Source organism: Prionailurus bengalensis, chromosome E4 (genome assembly GCF_016509475.1).
Source record: "Prionailurus bengalensis isolate Pbe53 chromosome E4, Fcat_Pben_1.1_paternal_pri, whole genome shotgun sequence".
NCBI classification, from domain to species: Eukaryota; Metazoa; Chordata; class Mammalia; order Carnivora; family Felidae; genus Prionailurus; species Prionailurus bengalensis.
This window is the reverse complement of record NC_057360.1, coordinates 66573217-66592969: the sequence shown is the minus strand read 5'-3', so window position 1 is coordinate 66592969 and position 19753 is coordinate 66573217. Positions and strand designations below refer to the sequence as shown.

Genomic DNA, 19753 nt, shown 5'->3' with positions numbered 1-19753 from the left:
GGGGAGCGGTGCACGGACTTCGGAGTCGGAAGTTCAGGCTGAGTCCTGGTTTGGCTCCTCGACGGCAGAGTCGACCTTGGGCAACTCACTTGACTTCCTTGACCTCTGCTTCCTTCGTCTGCAAAATGGGGACAATCAGAAGTACTTTCTGCAGGGGGCAAGTCTGTGGATTTGGACAAGACGGTGGTGGTTATTTTCGACACGGGGGTCAGGCGGAGCCGGACAGAAGGCCAGAGCTTGAACAAGCACGGATGCAGACGCTTTCCAGCCGGGCCGGGAGCAGGACAGTGAACAGACCTCGTTACCTGTGGTGGCACGAATGGAGAGCAACACCTCCGGCCAGTTTCCCCTCCCCTTTCCTTCGGCCAGTTGCCAAGAGGACAAACGTCACACAAAGACGACACATCTCAAAACACCAGGTGAGGCCGGCTGCCCACCCTCTCACCTGTTTATGTCACTTGGAGGGATGGGGGAGGGGAAGCAATTCGTAACGACACACGGAACTTTGGGTCCTGCCCGGCCACCGCTGGACCCCTGGTTCAACACTGTTCTCTGCCTCCTGGAGGGAGGGGTCCCTCCACCCTCCTGCCTCCTCCCTACCCCTCTCTGGTGAGGTCCCTGCAGGGCTCCTGGGGCGAGGCCCTGTGCCTCCCTGCTGGTTAGCTCTCTGGGACCAAGGTTGGTTGCAGACCAGCCTTTGGATAGAAGTTGGCTGGGACGGGCACCTGCCAGCCGAGGCGAGGGGCGGCGACGCGGGCCGAGGCCTGGGCTTCTTGTCCGGGCTCAGTCCAGTGTCCGGGCTGCATCCCACCCCGTCGTCTGCCCGGACGCGTCCCCACATCCTGAGGCCTGCGGTCGGAGACCCCGGGGACTGCTCCTCCGGGTCGGCTCATCTGCACTGGCGAAGGGTTCCATCTTCGACCTTTCTCCCTCCCTGGTCAGCAGGCAGCCCGGCCCCTGGAGCCTGTCTGACCAGAGCCTCCCGGGCTCCAGACTGGCCCGACAGTGGAGAAACACCAAGGCCGGGGTCCCCCCACGACTTCCTTCCGTGTGTTCATTCTTGCCTCAGAGATCCGAGGCAAGTTGGGGATTCGGAGTCCGGAAACCTGTTTAAATGCCTGGGACAGGTCACCCGTGCCGGGTCTCCTTTCTCTCATCTGCAAACCAGGGATCCTCTCGAGGGGCCAAAGGGGGACGAGAAGGCACTCAGCCCTGCAGAGGAGAGGAGTGTGAAGACAAGAGCCGCACCTCAATGAGGAGACATCCGGTCTCATTAAAAGAGTGATTTTGAGGGGTGCCTGGCTGGCTCAGTGGGTGCCACTCTTGACCTCGGGGTTGTGAGTTCGAGCCCCACGTTGGGTGTGGAGATGACTTAAAAATAAAATCTTTACAACAAATGATGTTGAGTACTAAGTGCTTTGTGTGCATCATTCAGTCTCCACAAAACAGGGAAACTGAGGCACAGGCAGGTTCTGTAACCTGCCCATGTCCTAGCCAGGAAAACGGCGGGGGGTGGGGGGGCGGCTGTGGGGGCAAGGCCAGCACCAGCTCACCTCCCCTCCTCTGGGGCTCAGCACAGCTGGCCACAGGACCACGACTGGGAGGGGATGCCGGAGGGGGGGCTGTCTACACAACAGGCCTTCTGGGGATTTTTAGCTGCCTTCTCGCACACCCTTAAAAATTTCTTTCTGTAGGGTCGGGGGCAAGTGAGTGAAGCTGGAATGTGTGAGTCAATCCTGGCCAAAGGGGCGAGAAGGGAAAGACCCCGCTGGGCTATTTAGGGAGCAGCCTAGTGGGAGGGGTCTCGGTTCATTTTCCTCCGGCTCACGTTCCACGTGGGCGTGAGTTTGCAGCACACACGTGTCGGTGCCCCGGGGAGAGGCAGGTTTGCCGGGAGGGGGGCTCAGCTGCAGGGGGAGGAGACAGAGTGTGAAGAGGCAGGGGGAGAGGGAGCCGCAGGGCACAGCGCCTTCCACACGGGGACTCCTCCGGGCCCGGAAGCTCGTCACAGAGACACCGTATGCCGCCGAGTGCCACTGTCCCCTCGTCCCTTAGCCTGTCCTTGTATCCCAGGCCTGTGTCCCCTCTCCCAGGCGAACACCCCTCGTGCGTCTCTTGCTTCCCGTCTGTGCAGCAAACGCTTGTCAAGCATCCTCGGGGTTTGGCAACGTGCCGGCCCCCGGCTTCTCCACCATCCCGTCAGCGGCCAGACCCACGGCACCGGTGGCAGCGCGAGGCCGTGGTTCAGAGGCCGGCACGGGGGCAACGGGACGCCTCGGGGGAGCCAGGGAAGGGCGGCGGCGTGCGAGTGGACTTCTGAGGGATGAGATGTCACCGGCCAGGGGCAGGGGGAGGAAAAGAGGGTGTCCTCGGTCAGCAGGGCCGAGAGGCTGAGCGCACGGGCGGGGCTCGCACGGGGGCCGCACCAGTTAACAGCGCGACTCGGTGTCCCCTCGGCACGATGGGAGCTAGCGGCACCTGCCTCACAGGGTGTTTAAAGGAGCCGACGCCAGGAGGCCCGGCTCGGGCGACTGCTCTGGTTACAACGCAGGCTTTGTGCGGGGCTGCGCGTGGGACAGGGAGGTGACCGGGAGCCCGCCCACCTGAGGGGCTGAGCCCTCCCTTCCCCCTCCCGCCGCCTTGCCCCGCTCACCTCTCTCTCTGCTCGGCATCTAGCAATCCCAGTTCTGTGCACGGAGGCGGCGACACAGGACGGATCGACCGTGTTCTGACCGGCTGCCTGGCTCCCAGCTCCGGGGTCTGCACGCACGCTCATTCCCAGCCTGACCGGGTTGCTTCCGGGCCTCGAGCAGCCACCTTCGTCACTGTCCCTTCCCCTGCTCTCCATGGGCAGGGGTGCCAGCAGGCCCGGGGGGGGGGGGGCTCTCGAGGCCGGGACTGCCACGCTCGGCGGCTGGCCCCGACTCCTGTTAGACACAGGGTGTGGCCGCGGCCGGCCCGGGAGAACGTGAGCCCTCCAGGCCCCTCCTGAGACCTCCTGCGATCCGCCCTGGCTCTGCGGGCCAGCCTCGGCACCTCCTATGTCCGGGCCTTCCCGACCCACAGGACCCTCTCGCGGAAGTCAAACCCAATACCTGGCTGGGCTTCTGCGAACGTGGGGAGCTCTGGGGGGGGGGGGGGCGACGAGATTACAGGGCGTGGCACCATCTTTCTCAGGCGGTGTGGCAGGACATTCGACATCCCACGGGCTCCCCTCCTGCCTCCGGATGGTCATCTTCCGCTGGTTTCCCCGGAACCGGAGCCAGCTTGCCGAGGAACCACAAGCTAACAAAACCGCCTTCACGGAGGTACAACCGCAAGCCACGGGGTTCACCCCTTCGCAGCGACCGCCATCCTGCGGGCTTTATCAGATCGTCGTGCGAGTCCCGCCGCCAACTGCAGAGGGCTCCTGTCCCTCTGGGAACGCGCGAGGGGTCACAGTCACGCTGCCCTCCTCGCAGCCGCTCAGCCAGGCTGCGTCTCCAGACTCGCCTCTCCCGGACGCTTCGTAGAAACGGAATCGCACAGCACAGCCCGCGGCCTACGGGGCCGGCTTCGCCGTGCACTTCTTCCCTTTTTTTAAAGTAAGCTTTAGGCCCGACGTGGGGCCTGAACTCGCGACCCCGAGATCAAGAACCGGAGGCTCCACCGGCTGAGCCGGCCGGCGCCCCTGCCACAGACTCTCACCGGACCCTCCAAACAATCCCGAGGTCAAAATTCCCCCCACGAACTCGTGTCCCCGGCGTCAGGTGTCCTTTGTCTGGCTGCAGCCGCTGCCGCCGGGGTTTCGACAGCCCCCGAGGCGGTTAAAAGACCTGCCCGTCACCGCGCTGGCACCCCGTGAGGACGCGTGGGGCAGGGAGGGTGAGCGGGCGCGGCTCGGCGAGTTCTGTGCCACGACCGCCCCGGCGCGTCAACACCACCGACACCCCGCAGGCGTTACTTAAAAGTATTTTTTTATTTAACTTTAATTTCTGAGGTAAAATACTTTTTCTCTTTCAACTTCCATAACAAAATACAGAGCTATCAGATACCCCTGGAAAAAATATGTATATTATACATATATTTCTATAACATTACATCATATATATATATAATATATATGCAAAAATTTGAAGACTTTATAGAAAGAGGAACGTCTAAAAGGCACTGCACGATGGAGGCGGTTACTTACACGTACGCACACATGCACGCTGGTTCTGCTGCAGCCACGCCTAGAAGTCCTCCCCCACGCGTGAGCGCCTCACTCCCAGATCCCTGCCTCGCAATTCTGTAACTCAGAGAATGCTTAGCTGTGTCGGAACGAATGAGCCGTGACTCCCCCCACCCCACCGAAACGAGAAAGAGAACTGCTCACGAAAGAATGGGTCAAAAATTTTCTTCTAAGCAAATTTAAAACGTATGTTCCATTACCCTTTACAAAATAAAAAGTACAAACATAATTATGGAATAAATTAAAAAAAACCCCAAAAAACAAGGGACGAACAGCCAACCGACTACCCGCTTGGTGAGAAGTGATGTACTTCAACTACTTTTTAATGCTTCGCAGGGTCTCTTGGCCCACGGAGGACTAGGGCGCGGCGCCTCCCTGTCGGCTGGCGAGCTGGGTTTAACGCAGTGCAGCTTGAAAACTGGGGTGAAGGGACCTGGTGGGTCGCCTGCTACACACCTAGCCATCCTTTAAAAAAGGAGGAGGAGCTCAGCAGCGCCGGATGCCCTTGGGAGACCACTACTGTTCCCTCTATGGTCAGAAAAGCAAACTGTTTGCATGAACGAGTTCTTGATTGATGAAATCCAAGACGTAGATCTGCAAAGTCCGAAAGGTTTGGCGCAGCAAAACGTGGGGGGAGCGGGAGAAACAGGCCCGGTCTCGTCCCCCTTTCCCCGCCTGCTGCGGGACAGGGGTGAAATGCGGCGCAAAGAGCTAGGACTGGCTTTGTGCCGGGCCAGGGAGACGGGTGCCTGCCGGAATGGGTCCCCTGGGGTGAGGAGGCACCTCCCACCCCACTGCCCCGGGAAATGTCGTCGATGACTTCCCCGTTCCCGGTCCCCTTCCTGAGCAAGTCTGGCTCTGTAGGAGGGCCCTCCCCGACGCCAGCCCGCACAGTGCAGATCAACCAACGATTTACCAGAGGAATGGCAGCCAAAGAAAACAGTAAACAGCAAACAATTTCTTAAAGCCAAAAAACATTTCTCATGGAGTTGAACGTTTTTCGAGTGTGTTTTTTCAAGTGTAAAAGCGGTGACTTTTTGTTCACACAGAAGCAGCATCTAGGAATTAATTCTGGCACTTGGGTTCCAGGGGTTTCCAGGTATGCATCACGGATTTTCCTCCCTCTTATTTTAAAGGCCTCGAGTTTCTATTCCTGAGTTCATACTGACACGTGCTGGCCCCCCCCTCTCATGGACAGGGAGGGGGGCCGGCCAGCCACCCTGGTTAGATTGGGCAATGCCACGCAGAGATCCTTCCTCCACCTGCCTGGGCTTGCTTTCTGATCCGAGGTAAGAGGTGCAGAGAAAGAAACGGACAAAAACATAACCAACCCCAAGGAGGCTGAACGGGGAGCCCTCTGCAGCCTGACCAAAGCCTGAGTTGATAGACCACTCTCCTGAGCCCTTCCTAGGGAAAGACAAGTCACTATTTGGAAATCTGAATGAGGACACCTGCCAGAGAATAGCACGATGGACTCAAGACATCCCAAGCCACCTACCAACCCACTCACCTGCTCTGACCTTCCCCCGCCCCTCCCGCATGCACTCTTTTAAAAAAGACCCTCCCCCCCCCCCATTAAAAGACAACCTTTGAATGCTTCTTAGTATACAGTTTCCTCAGGCTAAGGTGCAGTCAGGGATTTCGCCACTTCCTAGACAGCGTCCCTGTGCCCGCTCCCTGCCTCCGTCGGGTAGGGAGTCATCTCCTCTCTCCCCGCCTCCTGGACGCCGGGCAGACGTGAGCCGGTCCGGCATCTCGGCACACCTCGCAGTTACGCGTGTGTGCACTCGGGTGGCTGTGGCTTCTCTCTGCCCCCAGTCAGGTCTCTCTCCCTTCACGTAAGAGCAGTACTTTCCCGTTCCTTCGTGCCGAGGGAAGGGGATTCCCCATGGAGAAACCGCTCCTCGCCGTCTGTAAACTGGAGTCTCGGGATGGGGGGGGGGGGGGTGGGGACGGCCAGCTGATCAGGAGGATTAGAACAATCTAGGGAAATGGGTACGCCAGGAACGGCACCACCACCACAAGACGGACACCAACTCCCGCGCTCCCCCCAGGCTCTTGGCATCTGGCCGCCTTCTGTGTCTCCGCCCGCCTCGCCCTTCAGTCTCCGCCGACATCCACTCGCACCCCGGCTACCTTCTGAATTTCCAGGTATCACCTGCCCCTTGTCGCCCACAATCCCGCCGTCCTGCTTCCCGTCCTGGTGACGCTCAGGGGAACAACTAAATGCCAACTCGAAACTTAACCCTGTTTCGACGCTCCTGGCTTGTCTGCAAAGTTGTCCGTGCCCTTCTCTGGGCTTCTGCCGACAGACCCGTATCAGGTGAAAGTATGCTCATTGTTAAGGCTCGACTTAAGAAACAGCCAGAGAACCAGACGCAACGCAAAGACATCTCCCACGTCGTGCTGCTCAGCGCACCCACGGCCACGCTGCAGCCTGGCTCTCCAAACCCACGATGGAGAAGGAAAGATGAAGATCATTTTTGTATGTGTTTTGTTTTTAAAGGCATTGGGTTATGTCCTCCCGCCCTCTTCTTGCTTCCCTGAACCAGAGTTTACAGCTCCTCACTACGGGAAGCAGGGGTAAGTCTGAGAAACCTGCAGTGGGGCCCCCGGCCCCACCCCTGTGGAACCCCCAACCCCCGCCTGTGACCGGCGCAAACGTCTCATGTTTCCTGCAAACGGTTCTTTTTTAAAAGCAAAGGAAAAAACGCCAAACAACAACAACAAAGGAAAAGAGGAAAAAAGCAACATCTGAACACGCCCCCCCGTCCCAGTAAGACAGGTTATCTCATTCCTCCCCTGAAATAATTATACAGAAACATCTCAGGCGACACCCATAGTATGAATGGGCTCTCCCCACTCACCCTCCTGATCACGCCCTATTCCCTTTTACGTGTATCTCTCAGAGCAAAAGAAATTCATTAATGGCTTTCCATATATAAATACAATAGAAAAGAAGTCTGGAACCTGAACTAGACGGGGCCAGGCGTAGCGAGGCCCCGAGAGAGTTTGTCGGGAAGCGTGAGCCTCCCCAAGAAGCGGAGGCCCCTCCTCCTCTCAGTTCATCGACCTCCCCGCGTGCTACTCACCAGGGAAAGTGTTCATACCCCACCTAATTTACAACAGAAGATGCCCATCCCGTCCCCCAAACATAAAAATACAAGTCTATGCCCCTAGAATGATCAAACCAGTCTAACTCCCTCCCCCCACCCCCACCCCCCATCTCGCTACATAAATACACGGACGCGTGTGACTAGAGTACAAACGGTCCCCGACCCCCCCGCCAGTTCTAGGCGTCGGCGGCCGCGGCCAAGCCCCGGGGTCCCGGCCCCCTCCAGAGGGCCGCGCCGTTCTTACTGGGCTGGCGGGCTCCAGGGCCATCGTTCCAACGCCGCTTCAACCGGAGCTTGGGGGGCATCAGGGCGTCTTCTTTCTTCTCGGGCGCGTTGGGCTCTCTGCCAGGCCTGTCCTCACTGTCTTCAGCCACCTCTAGGGGCTCTTCGCTCGGGGTGCCGACGGGTGCGGAGGGCCAGACCGGCACAGCCGGGCGGGCAAAGAGGGTGCCCTTCTCCTCCTCCGTGGTCCTGCCCGGCACAGGGCCCTCTTCCTGGGAGCGCTCCTCCTCCCGCGCCAACTGCCCGAGGCTCTCCGGATCCTTGTCGGAGGCCGGCTCCACCTTAATTCTCGGGGGGACGGGAGCCACGGGGGGAGCAGTGACGGGGGCGGACTCCTCGCTGCTCTCCACCCTCTCCCGGTTCTTCCGCCCAGCTGGCGGGGGCTGCAGCTTGATGGAAAACTGGGCCGACTCCTCAGGATGCATCTGGCACTGCAGAGGCGGGACCACGAGGCCCGGGTAACGGGGGAATGTCCGCGGACTCAGGTGGTAGTTGAACACGGAGCAGGCTTGAGAATGAAGGTAGTGTTTCATTTCCTCAGGGTTGAAGGAGAAGCAGCCGCTGCCGGCGAAGGGGCTCAGGCCCGGGGACGGGCTGTAGGAGAAGATGGTGGGCGTCAGGGACAGGGCTGGGGAGATGGGGACGTTGAGAACGCCTCCACGGCCAGGGAGCGGAGAGACGGCGAAGGGGCTGTGGGGGTCAGGGTACATCCCGGGCCTGGTGAACAGAGGAAGCATGATGTCCGGCTTGCGTTTCTGATGGCCGATCCCTCCCGCACCGACGGCACTCCGCGAGGACAGGAGGTCCACGCCCCGGCGCCAGTCGGCGGCCGAGCCGTCGTCCAGCTCCGGCAGCTCCGCCTTTCTCTCGGCGCCGTTACCGGACTCCTGGCCAGAAGCGGCGAGGGAGCCGGTGGAGAACCGCCCGGGCTGCACGTCGCCCGTCGGAGAATGGGTGTCCAGGGGGGGGAAATGGAACCGGGAAGAGGCCGTCGGCACTGGTGGCGCACTCTGGGGGACCACACCTGTGGGGGCGGAGGAGACAAAGGCCACTTTAGAGGACTGGTCACCCACCGCCGGCACGCTCAGCCTGATAAGCAGCACCGGGGGGGGGGGGGGGGGGGGGTCTACAGCTCGTCACAGCAGGAAGCACGTGCTCTGCCCCTCCCCCCCCCCCAGCAGCTGCAGCTCAGCTCCCTCCCCAGGAGGCGGCTGCTGTGGGCTCCCCTAGCCTCCTGCCCCCCGGGCGTCCGAAATCACATTTCTTATTTGTCTGTCCTCCAACATCACGTCCACCACGGTGGGGACTCCCCGTTGTTTGCAACTAGATGTAATAAAGCAGCCGGGGGTCAACGGGTTCGTCGGGGCCCAGTCTGGGTCAGCGGGACGCACAGATGGGCACACGAGCCTTCTCCTCGGCGACTCAAACTACTGTGCGTGTATCACCTGTTGCGATTCTCAGCTTTGCAAAGAGTCTTTTTTTATTTTTATAAAAAAATGTACTGAGCCCCTCAGGTGCCCCTCTTTTTCACTTTCATAGTTTGGGCTGTATCAATAAAACAAGCGAGCAAATCAAACACTAACAAAACTGGAAAGGACATGTATGTAAAGCAATGCATTAAAAGCCCAAAGACTCTGCACCTCACATACAAGGTCACGAACAAGACCATATTTAAGAGCAAAAACAGCTTAAAAAAGAAAAGGCCACGTGTTTACTAAGGTGAGCTGCTGTGGTAGATCCTTTGTCATTTCTGATACACAATCACTACAGAGATTCAAGTATTTTTTGATGTCTGTAAATCTATTTTCCTCTAACAAATTCCGTTCCCATCCTGCTTTCAAGCACTGAAGAGGCTGGGAGAAAACGGAGGACCTACCACCCCCTCTCCCACGTCTGCCTGCTGGTACCGAAACTTTAACTGATGCAAAAACCAACACCACACTAAACATCAGCCTCAGAGGCCTGCGAGTTCTCAACTCCCCCCAAGGTCCTTCTATAAACAAGTCAGAGGAAAGGGATGCCATCTGAGGCCTCAGAGACCCTTTGGGCCCCTGGGAGGTACCAGTGGCTTCTATCAGTGATGATGTCAGAAGGGCTTTCTACACTCTTGAGGCGGAGATACGGGAGAAGGAAAAAATAAGAAAAGCCAAGTAAATGAAAGTACCAGACCAAGGAGAAGAAACAAGAGGGTGTAAGGCCTGGTGTGGTCGGAAAGCGCCCCCATCAGTTGCCCCCTTCCGTTGCTGACACCATGGGCCATCCTCAGCCAGGACTCTACAGGTGGCCGGGCTGTGCACTGTGGCTTTCTAGGCACACGCGACTGAGGAACTGTGCCAGAGTAGCATTTCCCAAACCGAAGTTCCGCGGAAACGGCTCCGTAGGGCCTTTTTCCCCTAAAGCCAGTAACTCAATCTTACAACTGGAAAAACTGGTAGATGACCTTGTATATACAATCCGAGTAGCATCAAGGTCGTCTCAGGCCAAAAGGATCTCTTCTACCAGCCTATTAGTGGCTAAAATTCTCTTTTGGACTCATTTGCGTCTTAATTTTGTATTAAGAGCACATGTACCGAAAAGCAAAAAAGCTCCTTCTATGTGTTTGGAAGGTGTGTTCTGGGGAGCGGCAGGGAGGGAGGAAGGTCCTGTCTCCTAGACAGTCTGTTTTTTTTTTTTAACTTCTACTTCCTTCTCCACACAGGCTAAGGTATGCTGATTTGCAATAAGAACAGAGAACACACGTGCTGGGGCAGCACTATGGGCCCTCGCCTCCCACGCTGAGTAGCAGCAACACTCTTCTATGGGGTAGATGTGCTGAGAGAACAAATCTAAGATTTTGTTTGAAAAACTGAGCTTGCTGCTTAAAACGCTTTGAATAACACTGCTTTAGAACAAGACCGCCTTCGAGGAGCCACTATGAAATCTGGGTGGCAAGGCTGGAAAATCTGGGTTTGAATCTCAGTTCTGGGGGCGCCTGGGTGGCTCAGTCAGTTGAACGTCCGACTTCGACTCGGGGCCTGATCTCGCAGCTCATGAGTTCAAGCTCCCATCGGGCTCTGTGCTGATGGTGCACAGCCCATTCTGGAAACTCTGTCTCCCTCTCCCTCTCTCAAAAATAAATACACATTAAAAAAAATAAAAAAAGACATTGAATCTCAGTTCTGGCACCTTCTACCTTGTGACCTGTAACCAACTGGCTTTTAACCCCCTTTTGCAAAATGGAAATAACAGGACCGTTGCCTACTTTCAAACCCTCGCCCTACTACTTATTAGCTGTGTGACTCTGGATAATCTACTCATCTTTCTGTGCCTCAGTTTCCTTACCTGTGAAATGGATAGTAAAAGGACTAATCCTCATGTTATAAAAACTAAAGGGGTTGCAGCACCTCGGTGGCTCAGTCAGTTAAGTGTCTGACTCTTGATTTCAGCTCAGGTCATAATCTCACGGTTCGTGAGATCGAGCTCCGAGTCGGGCTCTGTGTGGACAGCACAGAGCCTGCCTGGGATTCTGTCTCTCTCTCTCTGTCGCTCCCTTATTTGCTCTCTATCTCTCAAAATAAATAAAAATAAAAAACAAAAAAAAAAAGTAAAAGGTTTAATATTTTTATAAAGTCCTTAGGATAGTACTGGCACACAGCTAACTATGTTAACTATTTGTTACAACGAGTAATTTTTTACTACACAGTAATCATCGTTTAAAAATAAAAACTGTAAAAGATATGTAGTTTGATTACGTACCATATGTTAGACAAGAGTATTAGAGCAATGTCTTATTTCCTGGGTGTGTTAATGTTATTGTGGTTGTGGAAGAGAAGGTCCTTGGACCTACGGGGGGAACATGGGAGAAATGTCGTGTTGTCTGCAACTTAACCTCAAAAAGACTCGTTGGTGAGTTTGAGCCCCACATCAGGCTCTGCGCTGACAGAGCCTTCTCTCTCTCAATCTCTCTTTCAAAAATAAACTTTAAAAAAAAAAAAAAAGAGAGAAAAAGCAAATGTGGCAACGACGTCGACCATTAGTGAATCTAGATGGAGGAATCACTGTTCTATTTTTTGCAATTTTTTTTTCATAGGTTTAAAGTTTTCCAAAATAAAGAGAACTGTAAAAACCCAGGCTGGGGGTGGGGAGGCACAGAGTGAGAGCTCTCAAATCCCTCCTTGGAATGGCCTGTCCTGCCCACCCCCCACCCTGACAGGTAACCATTTTCACTAGTACCTTCTGCATCTTCCCAATGTTTCTGATGCAAAGACAGTAAACGTTAAAAGACACATATACGATAACGTATTTCATAGCACGCTTTCAAGATAAACATGAAATGCTGTACGTAGAAGTACTTCTGACGCCACCCACATGTTAAGCACCGTACCCTAAACTGTCAACAGCGAGGACTGCCAGGAAGGGAAGAGAGCGCTCACTTTGCTTTTCACTCTAAGTTTCTGTATTATTTGGGTATGTTACCATCAGCATCTACTGTCTCCTAAAAGCACACACATATCGCCACCATCTGGACATGACCCGTCTGACCTCCAGAATCAAAATCCACAGGGCTCTGCTACGGAGAGTGCTTATCACATTTCACACCGTTACTCCGAATTGTGCTAGACCTCATATATCTGATCTCTCCCGCTAAATTTTAAGTTCCTTGAGGGAAAGAACTCCTCCGTAATCTTTTCTTTTTGTCTTCAGGACTTAACACGTTATCTGTTGAGCAAACGAATGAATCCCAATTTGGGGAGGAAAGTATGACCTATTAATAATAAACAAGAGTGAGTGTCAATAGCTCAGTCTCTCAGGAACTGTTTCCCGAGAAACTATTCAACAACTCTGTACAATAACTCTACTCAACCTGCCCTCATCAATCTCTGACTTTGCCGTCATCCGTCATTTTATCATCTGTAAGATGTGAATCTGGAGATGTATAGTTTAGTAGGCTGGGAGAGTTAAATGACAGAACTCATAAACACACCCAGCAGAAGTACCTCCATTAAGCAGTTGTTCAATAAATGTTACATTTCTCCGTCATCATAAAAGTTAAACCTGAAACAACATTTGGTCTGGGTAAAGGTCCTTTATGAACTGATGACTCCAGTTCTTTGGAGTTAGCTGTACCCAGGACGTATGCAACCAAGTGGTATACACAAACAAAATGTATACTCTTTTCCTTTCCCTGTGACTTTTCATTCGATCAGGGTCCTGAGCTTAGTTAAGGATCAAGGTTGGTCCGATTGCTTTCATCAGGGAGAATAGGCTGTGCTAGGCCAGTACTGTTGGGCTAGCACACCAGAGACTTCACAGAGTGAGGGGCCCGATTTTCTTGCCCCGGAAAAGCATATAACTCCCAAGGGCTAATGGATGTGTCCCATTCCAGGCTCTTCAAGTGGCTGGCTGGACTTCAGGGTTTTCAACAGGAAAAAGTGGGTCCAAACAAAAGCGGTGAACCTTTTTTCAGGCAGGAGGTATGGAACACCAACATTTTCTTCAAAATTGTTGGCGTACTACCCATCCATAGTCTCAATTCCCTTAGGTACGCAGAAGGGGACAGGAGCGAAAACAGAGGAAACAAGATTCCAGTGACTAGAATAGGTCTGATTTCCTAACACCTCTCCCTCAGGCACAAGGAAAGAAAACAGGTTGTAATTAGAGAGATGCATTCCAATACCACTTTTTTTTTTTTTAAGCGCATGCCCCAGGGATAGGAGGGAGTGGCTACAGGAGAGACAGGACTTTACCGATAGGAGAGTCAAGCTAAAACTGCCCTAACTTGTTGTGTGTAGTAATTACCTATCTACAATGGATCTCAGCAGTATATTCTCCCGGCCACACCCCCGCTCTGATTTTTCAAGTTTCTTCCAACTTTGAGAACTCAGAATCTGCAGAATTACAATCAGATTTCTTTGCCTTAACACACAACTCCACAAAAACACAGTATTGATGGGCTGGTCAGAAACTAAATACAATCTGTTTTCTTGGACAGGGATAAGACTTCCATCTGAAACAAAACAAAAGCAAACCCGTTCTAAGAGGGTGCCTTCTGCACGGGCAGAGGCAGACCTCAACTCTTCGTGAGGAGTGGTGATGGAAAGTGGTTAGAGGAGAGTCTAGAGGGAGCCTTGCTGCACGTAAGAGGAAAGAAGGTCAAACAACCCCAGATCTTAGTCTCTGAGGAGTTGCTAGTGCAGATCAAAGACCCTGCTTTTCACTGCAAACATATGAACCTCCCCTTCTGTGATTAAGGATGCTGTGGTTTTGATGATATTCACTCGATAAGGGAGAGCTTGGTAGTTTCATAGAAAATCGGAAGTGTTTGTAGAAACAGGCCCTCGTCTATGAAAGAGCCTCTGGGCAGGGTGTTAACACTCTGAGTTCTGACCTGAAAGATGAACACAGACCTGTGGAACATAGTTCCTAAAGAAGACAGAGCAAGAATATCTGGGAGATACAAATAACATGTAGAAAAGGGAACCAAAGACACAACTAAACACACCTCTTCTGAGGCTGCAGAGGCTGTCACTCCCTGTACGGGACAAATAGGGAAACCTGTTCAAGACCCTGGAGGCAATCCACCTGACTTCAGCACTTCTAAAAATCCTTCAACATGCCAGGTCTTAGACTTGGGCTTTTAAAATCCTTTCTCAATTCAAAATTCAATCCCCCCGCCCCCTGCCCCCCAGAACAGTCTGCTTCTTACCACTTGACCGGATGTTGATGAATGGGTAGTTAGGCATCACCAGCTTGTTGAAGTTAAATTTATAAGTAAATCTTTTCCCTTTTGTTTTATGAAGGATCCTCTTGTTATAATAGTATCTGTAAAAATAGGAATACGTGTCAATTTACCTTCTAGCTACTGACAGTTCTTGATACACTTGGGTAACCCCCGAGACAAACGGTTCTTGCTCTAAATTACGTGGCAACGTCACTATCCTTCCGCAGCCTGGCCTTCAGGTCAGGGCTGGGAGACCTAAGAGCTTCCATTTCCCGTTCCATTTTCAAACGCGGTTCTAGTGCCTGGCTAGGGCTTTACAGAGACAACCGCACTCTCAGATCCTGAACGCCTACCCCAGCCCCAGCCACCTTTTTGTCGTCCATCTCTCTACCCTTTCACTTCCGTTCTGTTTCCTTCCTATCCCACTGTGTGTCGCCGCCTTGCCCAGGTGGGGGCAGACTAGTCTCTCGGGAGACCTGATAAGGCTAGTCTGGAGACCCGAGCGCAAAGCGCAGACACAGAAACGCAGAACCGTTTGATGGTGGCAGGTCAAACAGTCGTGTACCCTGATCTGGGAAACTGCTGTCGGCCCGGCCTGCCTCACTTTCACGAGGATGAGAGCGGCTCCAGCACAGCTGCTGCAGATTTGACGCTCAAGGTCGCTACGAAGGAAGAGAGGCAGGGGCTTCAACGGACCCGGAGCCTCTGGCGTCGCATCTATTCAGCAGCACGGGTCATAACCTACCTTCTGGCCCCTGGAGGGCTAACGGGTTATGAGATGTAAAAACTGACAAGGGGAGAAAAAAAGAACCCAAGAAACCTTGAAGTGGTCAATCTTTAGACCTGCTGGAGCGACCTCTGGACCGACAACGGAGCTCCCAGATATGGCTGCTGAAAGGTGAGGTCACCGCCATCCAGCGAACCCTCCTCCCGTGTGCTTGCCTCACTTTTCTGTTTCTTCTAGGAAAGCCTAAAGAGAGAAAGTCTAACCAACCTCTAACAGGGAAGTCTAAACTCATCCTTTGGATTCTAAGTGAGCTCCAATCCATGTTTCGCCACACACCCTCGCCCACTGCAGAGCGGACTCGGTTGTCTGTCAGGATCCGATGCCAACCACGCTGGAATCCCTCCTACATGTGACCAAAGATATGCCTTTCCCTCCTGTGCCTGTGCTACTCAGATCCAGAAGCGCTTATACTCCCACTTTAAAGCCACACGTTGCTATTCACTTCGATAGAGCCGTCTCTTGCCACCTGATACCCTTTCTATCCAACATTCACCCAACTGCTCCGTCTCCTTCCAATCTCTTAAAACCGTGGATCTGGGAATCCTTTCCCTCACCTGAGGGCCCGGCTCAGCTTGTCGTAATTCATCTGCGGTTTGCACTTCCTGCGGCCCCAGAGGCGGGCCACCTCGTCCGGGTCCTTGATGACAAACTCGCCGTACTCCCCCTGCTGCCAGGCGATGACGTGGCGGAACTCTTCCTTCTGCAGCAGCTCCAGGATGAAGTGCCACAGCTGGATCTGCCGGGAGCCTGGGGACGACTCGGTTTTGTAGGCCCAGTCGGGAAACGGATACCCTTTAATGTGAAAAGGGCAAGATCAAGGTAGTCAGGAGTCGGGCACACGCCTATCAGTATCCCCGACCTCGCACCCCGACGCTCAGAATCTCAGGAGCGCTGTGCAAACATGCCAGAAACACCCCCTCGGTCAGCTGGGGCTGACACAACAGGGGAGGGGAGAGCAAAGGCGCGTCACCTTCCCTGGGGCAATCATCTGATCTGCTAGAGCCGGACGGCGCGCCAAGGTGTCCCAACCTGTCGCCCTTTCCTACGCTACTAAATCTCACACCTACTTTCCACGAGGGCATGAGAGTTCCAACAGAAACAAACGGGAAAGACAAACTAACGTTTTAGGAAAATAGAGCGGAAAGACCCCTTACCCTGCCCCCTCCCCCAGGGTGGAGCTGTGTCTCCAACAGGGAGGAGACTCAAGCCCGGGATAAAGGTGCGGTGACCAGACACGTTAAATACACTTTCATAAGAAACAAGCCCACAACTGTGCCGGCGGTATCCACCCAGTCAAACCGTCTGGTCACAGCCTGACATCTGTGAACAGAGCCCCAGTGGAGAGAAAAGGAACCCCGGGAGGAACGTTCCAGGTACATCAGAGATGATTAACTTCTGCTCACCTCCACCTCCTTCTGGCTTTTCCACGATGCTACAGCCTGCTTTCATTTTCACCCTCCTGCTGAGAGACACAAGCCACATCAATTACTTTAAGGTGCCATTTGTTTATTATCCTCCCAACGTTTTCCGGCACAGCCTTTCCCCCACCTTCCTTCCCTGTCTTCCCTCCTTATGTAACCCGCTTTCTTTCGAATAGGTCACCTCCAAACTGCTAATCCCCAAGTCATCGAATGATGGTCCTCGGGTCATCGGCTTCAAAGGCCATAATTACCTCTCACCTGACTTCAAACCACAAAGTGCAAACACCGTCTTTAGTATTTGCTTTCTTCCCCCAGACCGGCCCTTCAGATGTAAAAAAAAAAAAAAAAAAAAAAAAGGAAGAGTGCCGTGAAATGGGTCCAGAGAGGCAGCCAAAACAAGCCAAACCGTTCTCTTCGATTACCAGACCGGCCCAGATGCCAAGACACACATGCCTGAGTTCACCCAGATGTACCAGTTTAAAAGGGTGAAAAAATCCAAGTCCCTGTGCCACTCAAGAAAACATCTGATTTTGATTTATTTCGAATTATATGAGACGGGAGAAGGAAACTCCTCCCAGTCGGAGACTGCCCCCTCCTTCTTGAAAAACACAGTGGGATACAGGAAGTAAACACACCACATGTACAGTTACGTTACTTGGAGAGGTATTTTTACATGTTCTCCCTTTAACGGGGAGGGGAGAAGGCGGGCATTTCTGAGAAGCTTCTGTTGGGGAGGTGGAGGAGTCTGGCTGATCTGAACTAATTCCACCCAGACTTACGGCTCCTCGATAAGTTTCCTGTTCCTGGCAGCAAGCAGCTTTGTGTCGGTCAACCCTTCAGCAAAAAGGAGGGAGGGGTGAAGCTGCCTCAGGGAGATGCGGGCAGGAGGGGGCAGGGCCACACTCTCGGTTCCCCAGGGTGGATGACAGGGCCGCAGCACCCACATCAACAAGAGCGCTCAAGGCCGGAATGTAGGTGCCTCAATGGCCTCGGGGTGGGGTGGGGTGGGGTGGGGTGGGGGCGAGTTCCCGATCTTGGAAATTTCATCTAACCAGAATTCCTCTAGGTCCTTCGAGCTCTTTTTCTCACCATATACGTTAGGATAATCAGTAAGTTTCAGTCTATAAAACGACCAGGGAACGAGGGCGACAGAAACACCCCAAAGGAAGGAGAAAACAGACACGCAGTCCCACACACAAGATACACAATAACAAGGCCTCAGAGCTAGCTCAGAGGCCAGCGCTTCCTCTCCGGGCTGCTCCCATCTCCGCGACCGCGACGGAGGAAAACACTGCTCTCCGCCGCTCCAGGAAGCTGCCCCGGACTCTGAGCCCTGGATCGCTCCGTCGGAACGCGGGGCCCCCATTCTGCCGCAGGAATGCCCTCCAACCGCAAGACTCGGGGGTGCAAGTCCCGCCGCGGCAAGGACCTGGCCAGGAACCTTCCTCCCGACCCCCCAGCTCCCCGATCGCCCCCTCGCAGGAGCCCGGAGACGCCTCTCCCTGCCGCCCACAGAGTCCCCGCGAGGCCGCTCGTCGCACGTCTGCAACCTCCTCGGGCCCTCGCCCTTCCACAGCTCGCGGCCCGCCCGGGAGGGCGAGGCGCGCCGAGGCCGGCGCTGCGGCCCCGCGGCTGCGGGGTCCCGGCCCCCGGAGCCTGTCTCCCTCCTGCCTCCGGCCAAGCCGGCCTCGCCCCGGGGCCCCGCGGAGCCACCACACGAACGCGCTCCGGCTCCCCTCACACCCCGGGGCCCTGCCGCCCCCGCGCTGCCGGCGGCCCGGCCGGGCCTGTGCGTGGCCCGCTGGGCGGCCCGACCCCGGGGATGCCGCCCGCGAGGCTCCGGGTCGGCCCGCCAAGGCCCGGCGACGAGGCCGGGGCTCACCTCTCCCCGGCGCGGCCCGTCTTCGCTCCGGTCTCCTCCGCGGCGTCTCCGGCTCCTCCTCATCCACCCCAGCAGGAAGTGACCTCGGCGGCCGCTGTCGTCACTTCCGCTCAGGGCAGGGGGCGGGAAACGGGGCGGTGCCGTCCGGCCGGGCTCCCCGCCTGGGCCGCGCCCCCGTCCTTCTCGTCTCCGCAGACGCCGACTTCCGCCGCGGCCGTCGCCCCGCCCCCGCGCGCTCCCCATCCCGGGCGCCGCGCCGCGTCACGCCGCGGGGACACGTCACGCACGCTGGCGGGGGGCGGGGTGGCGCGGGCGGGCCGGGGGAGCCGCGCGAGGGGGCGGGCCGGGCTGGGCCGTCGCGGAGTGGGGGGGGGGGGCGTGCGGCAGATCCCCCGCGAGAGTCGGGGCGCCCTGCCCGCCGAGGGGCCTCTCCGAGCCCGGGGTAGGGTCGCCGCGGGGACCTTAGGGGCGGGCCGCGTCCGGTCCTGCTGTCCGGAGCCCGCTGGCTCGCCTCCTCCCTAGGTCGTTCTTGTCGCAGGGGTAGTTCGCCGTGCGGGGCCTCGGGCAGGTGGACCCCGCCTCCCCCAGCCGCGCGCGGGTGCGGGCCTGTGTCACCGGGGGTGGGGGGTGGGTGGGGAGTGGGCGGTCGGGAAGGGAGGAGGTAGGCCGGATAAGAGCGGCAGCCCCGGAGGAGGGACCCGGGACTGAAGGGGAGTTGACCGGCGTGTGGGGTCTGAAGAGGGCACTTTGTGTTGTCTTGGTGTTCCCCTGGTGCCTTGACATACCCAGGCCACAGACGCGTGGGGACGTCAGCATCCCGTGTTGGAAAAGGTGGCTTCCACTTGTGAATTTGCCACTAGCCATTCTCTAGCTGTTGATCGATTAACTGGACCTCAGGTTGCCTTTTTTGTTTAAAAAAGAAAGGATGGGGCACCTGGGTGGCTCAGTGGGTTGAGCTTCTGACTCTTGATTTCAGCTCAGGTCAGCCCCGGTCCCGCTCCGTGTGCGGCGTGGGGGCTGCTGAAGAGTCTTTCTCTCCCTCTACCCTGTTCCCCCATTCCCCCCCCCCCCCTCTCTCTCTCTCAAAAACAAACACCCCCCCCCCAAAACAAAAACCACAAAAGGACAATAGCATTGAGGATGTAAGGTCTTTTCTAGTTAGAAAAGGCTACGATGTAGGTGAATAAAATGAGCACAATTTTAGTGCCATAGAGACGATTACCAAGATTACCAATACCTGCAGCTATACCCTGAGCTCTTTGTAAGGAACTGTCTACAATCTTTTGTATCTTCTACATAGTACCTAGAACAATGTCTTACACGTAAGTATCAGATGTTTGGTTGAACATTCT

General features: G+C 55.4%; 1 protein-coding gene across 3 annotated transcripts; it reads right to left on the bottom strand.

Annotated features, from left to right (window-relative positions):
• Positions 1-4363: 4363 nt before the first annotated feature.
• ETV3 (ETS variant transcription factor 3) lies at positions 4364-18522 on the bottom strand. Of its 3 annotated transcripts, none has more exons than XM_043569363.1 (5): positions 18402-18520; positions 16502-16560; positions 15653-15890; positions 14297-14412; positions 4364-8635 (listed from the first exon to the last, which is right to left on the bottom strand). In XM_043569363.1, exons 2-5 carry the CDS (start codon positions 16545-16547, stop codon positions 7506-7508), a joined length of 1530 nt encoding a protein of 509 aa, XP_043425298.1. In that variant the 5' UTR covers positions 16548-16560; positions 18402-18520; the 3' UTR covers positions 4364-7505. The 3 variants fall into 3 exon arrangements, with proteins under 3 accessions (XP_043425298.1, XP_043425300.1, XP_043425301.1); XM_043569365.1 differs by having other exon boundaries at positions 16502-16557; positions 18402-18482; XM_043569366.1 differs by lacking the exon at positions 4364-8635 and adding an exon at positions 11586-13597 and having other exon boundaries at positions 18402-18522.
• Positions 18523-19753: the final 1231 nt, after the last annotated feature.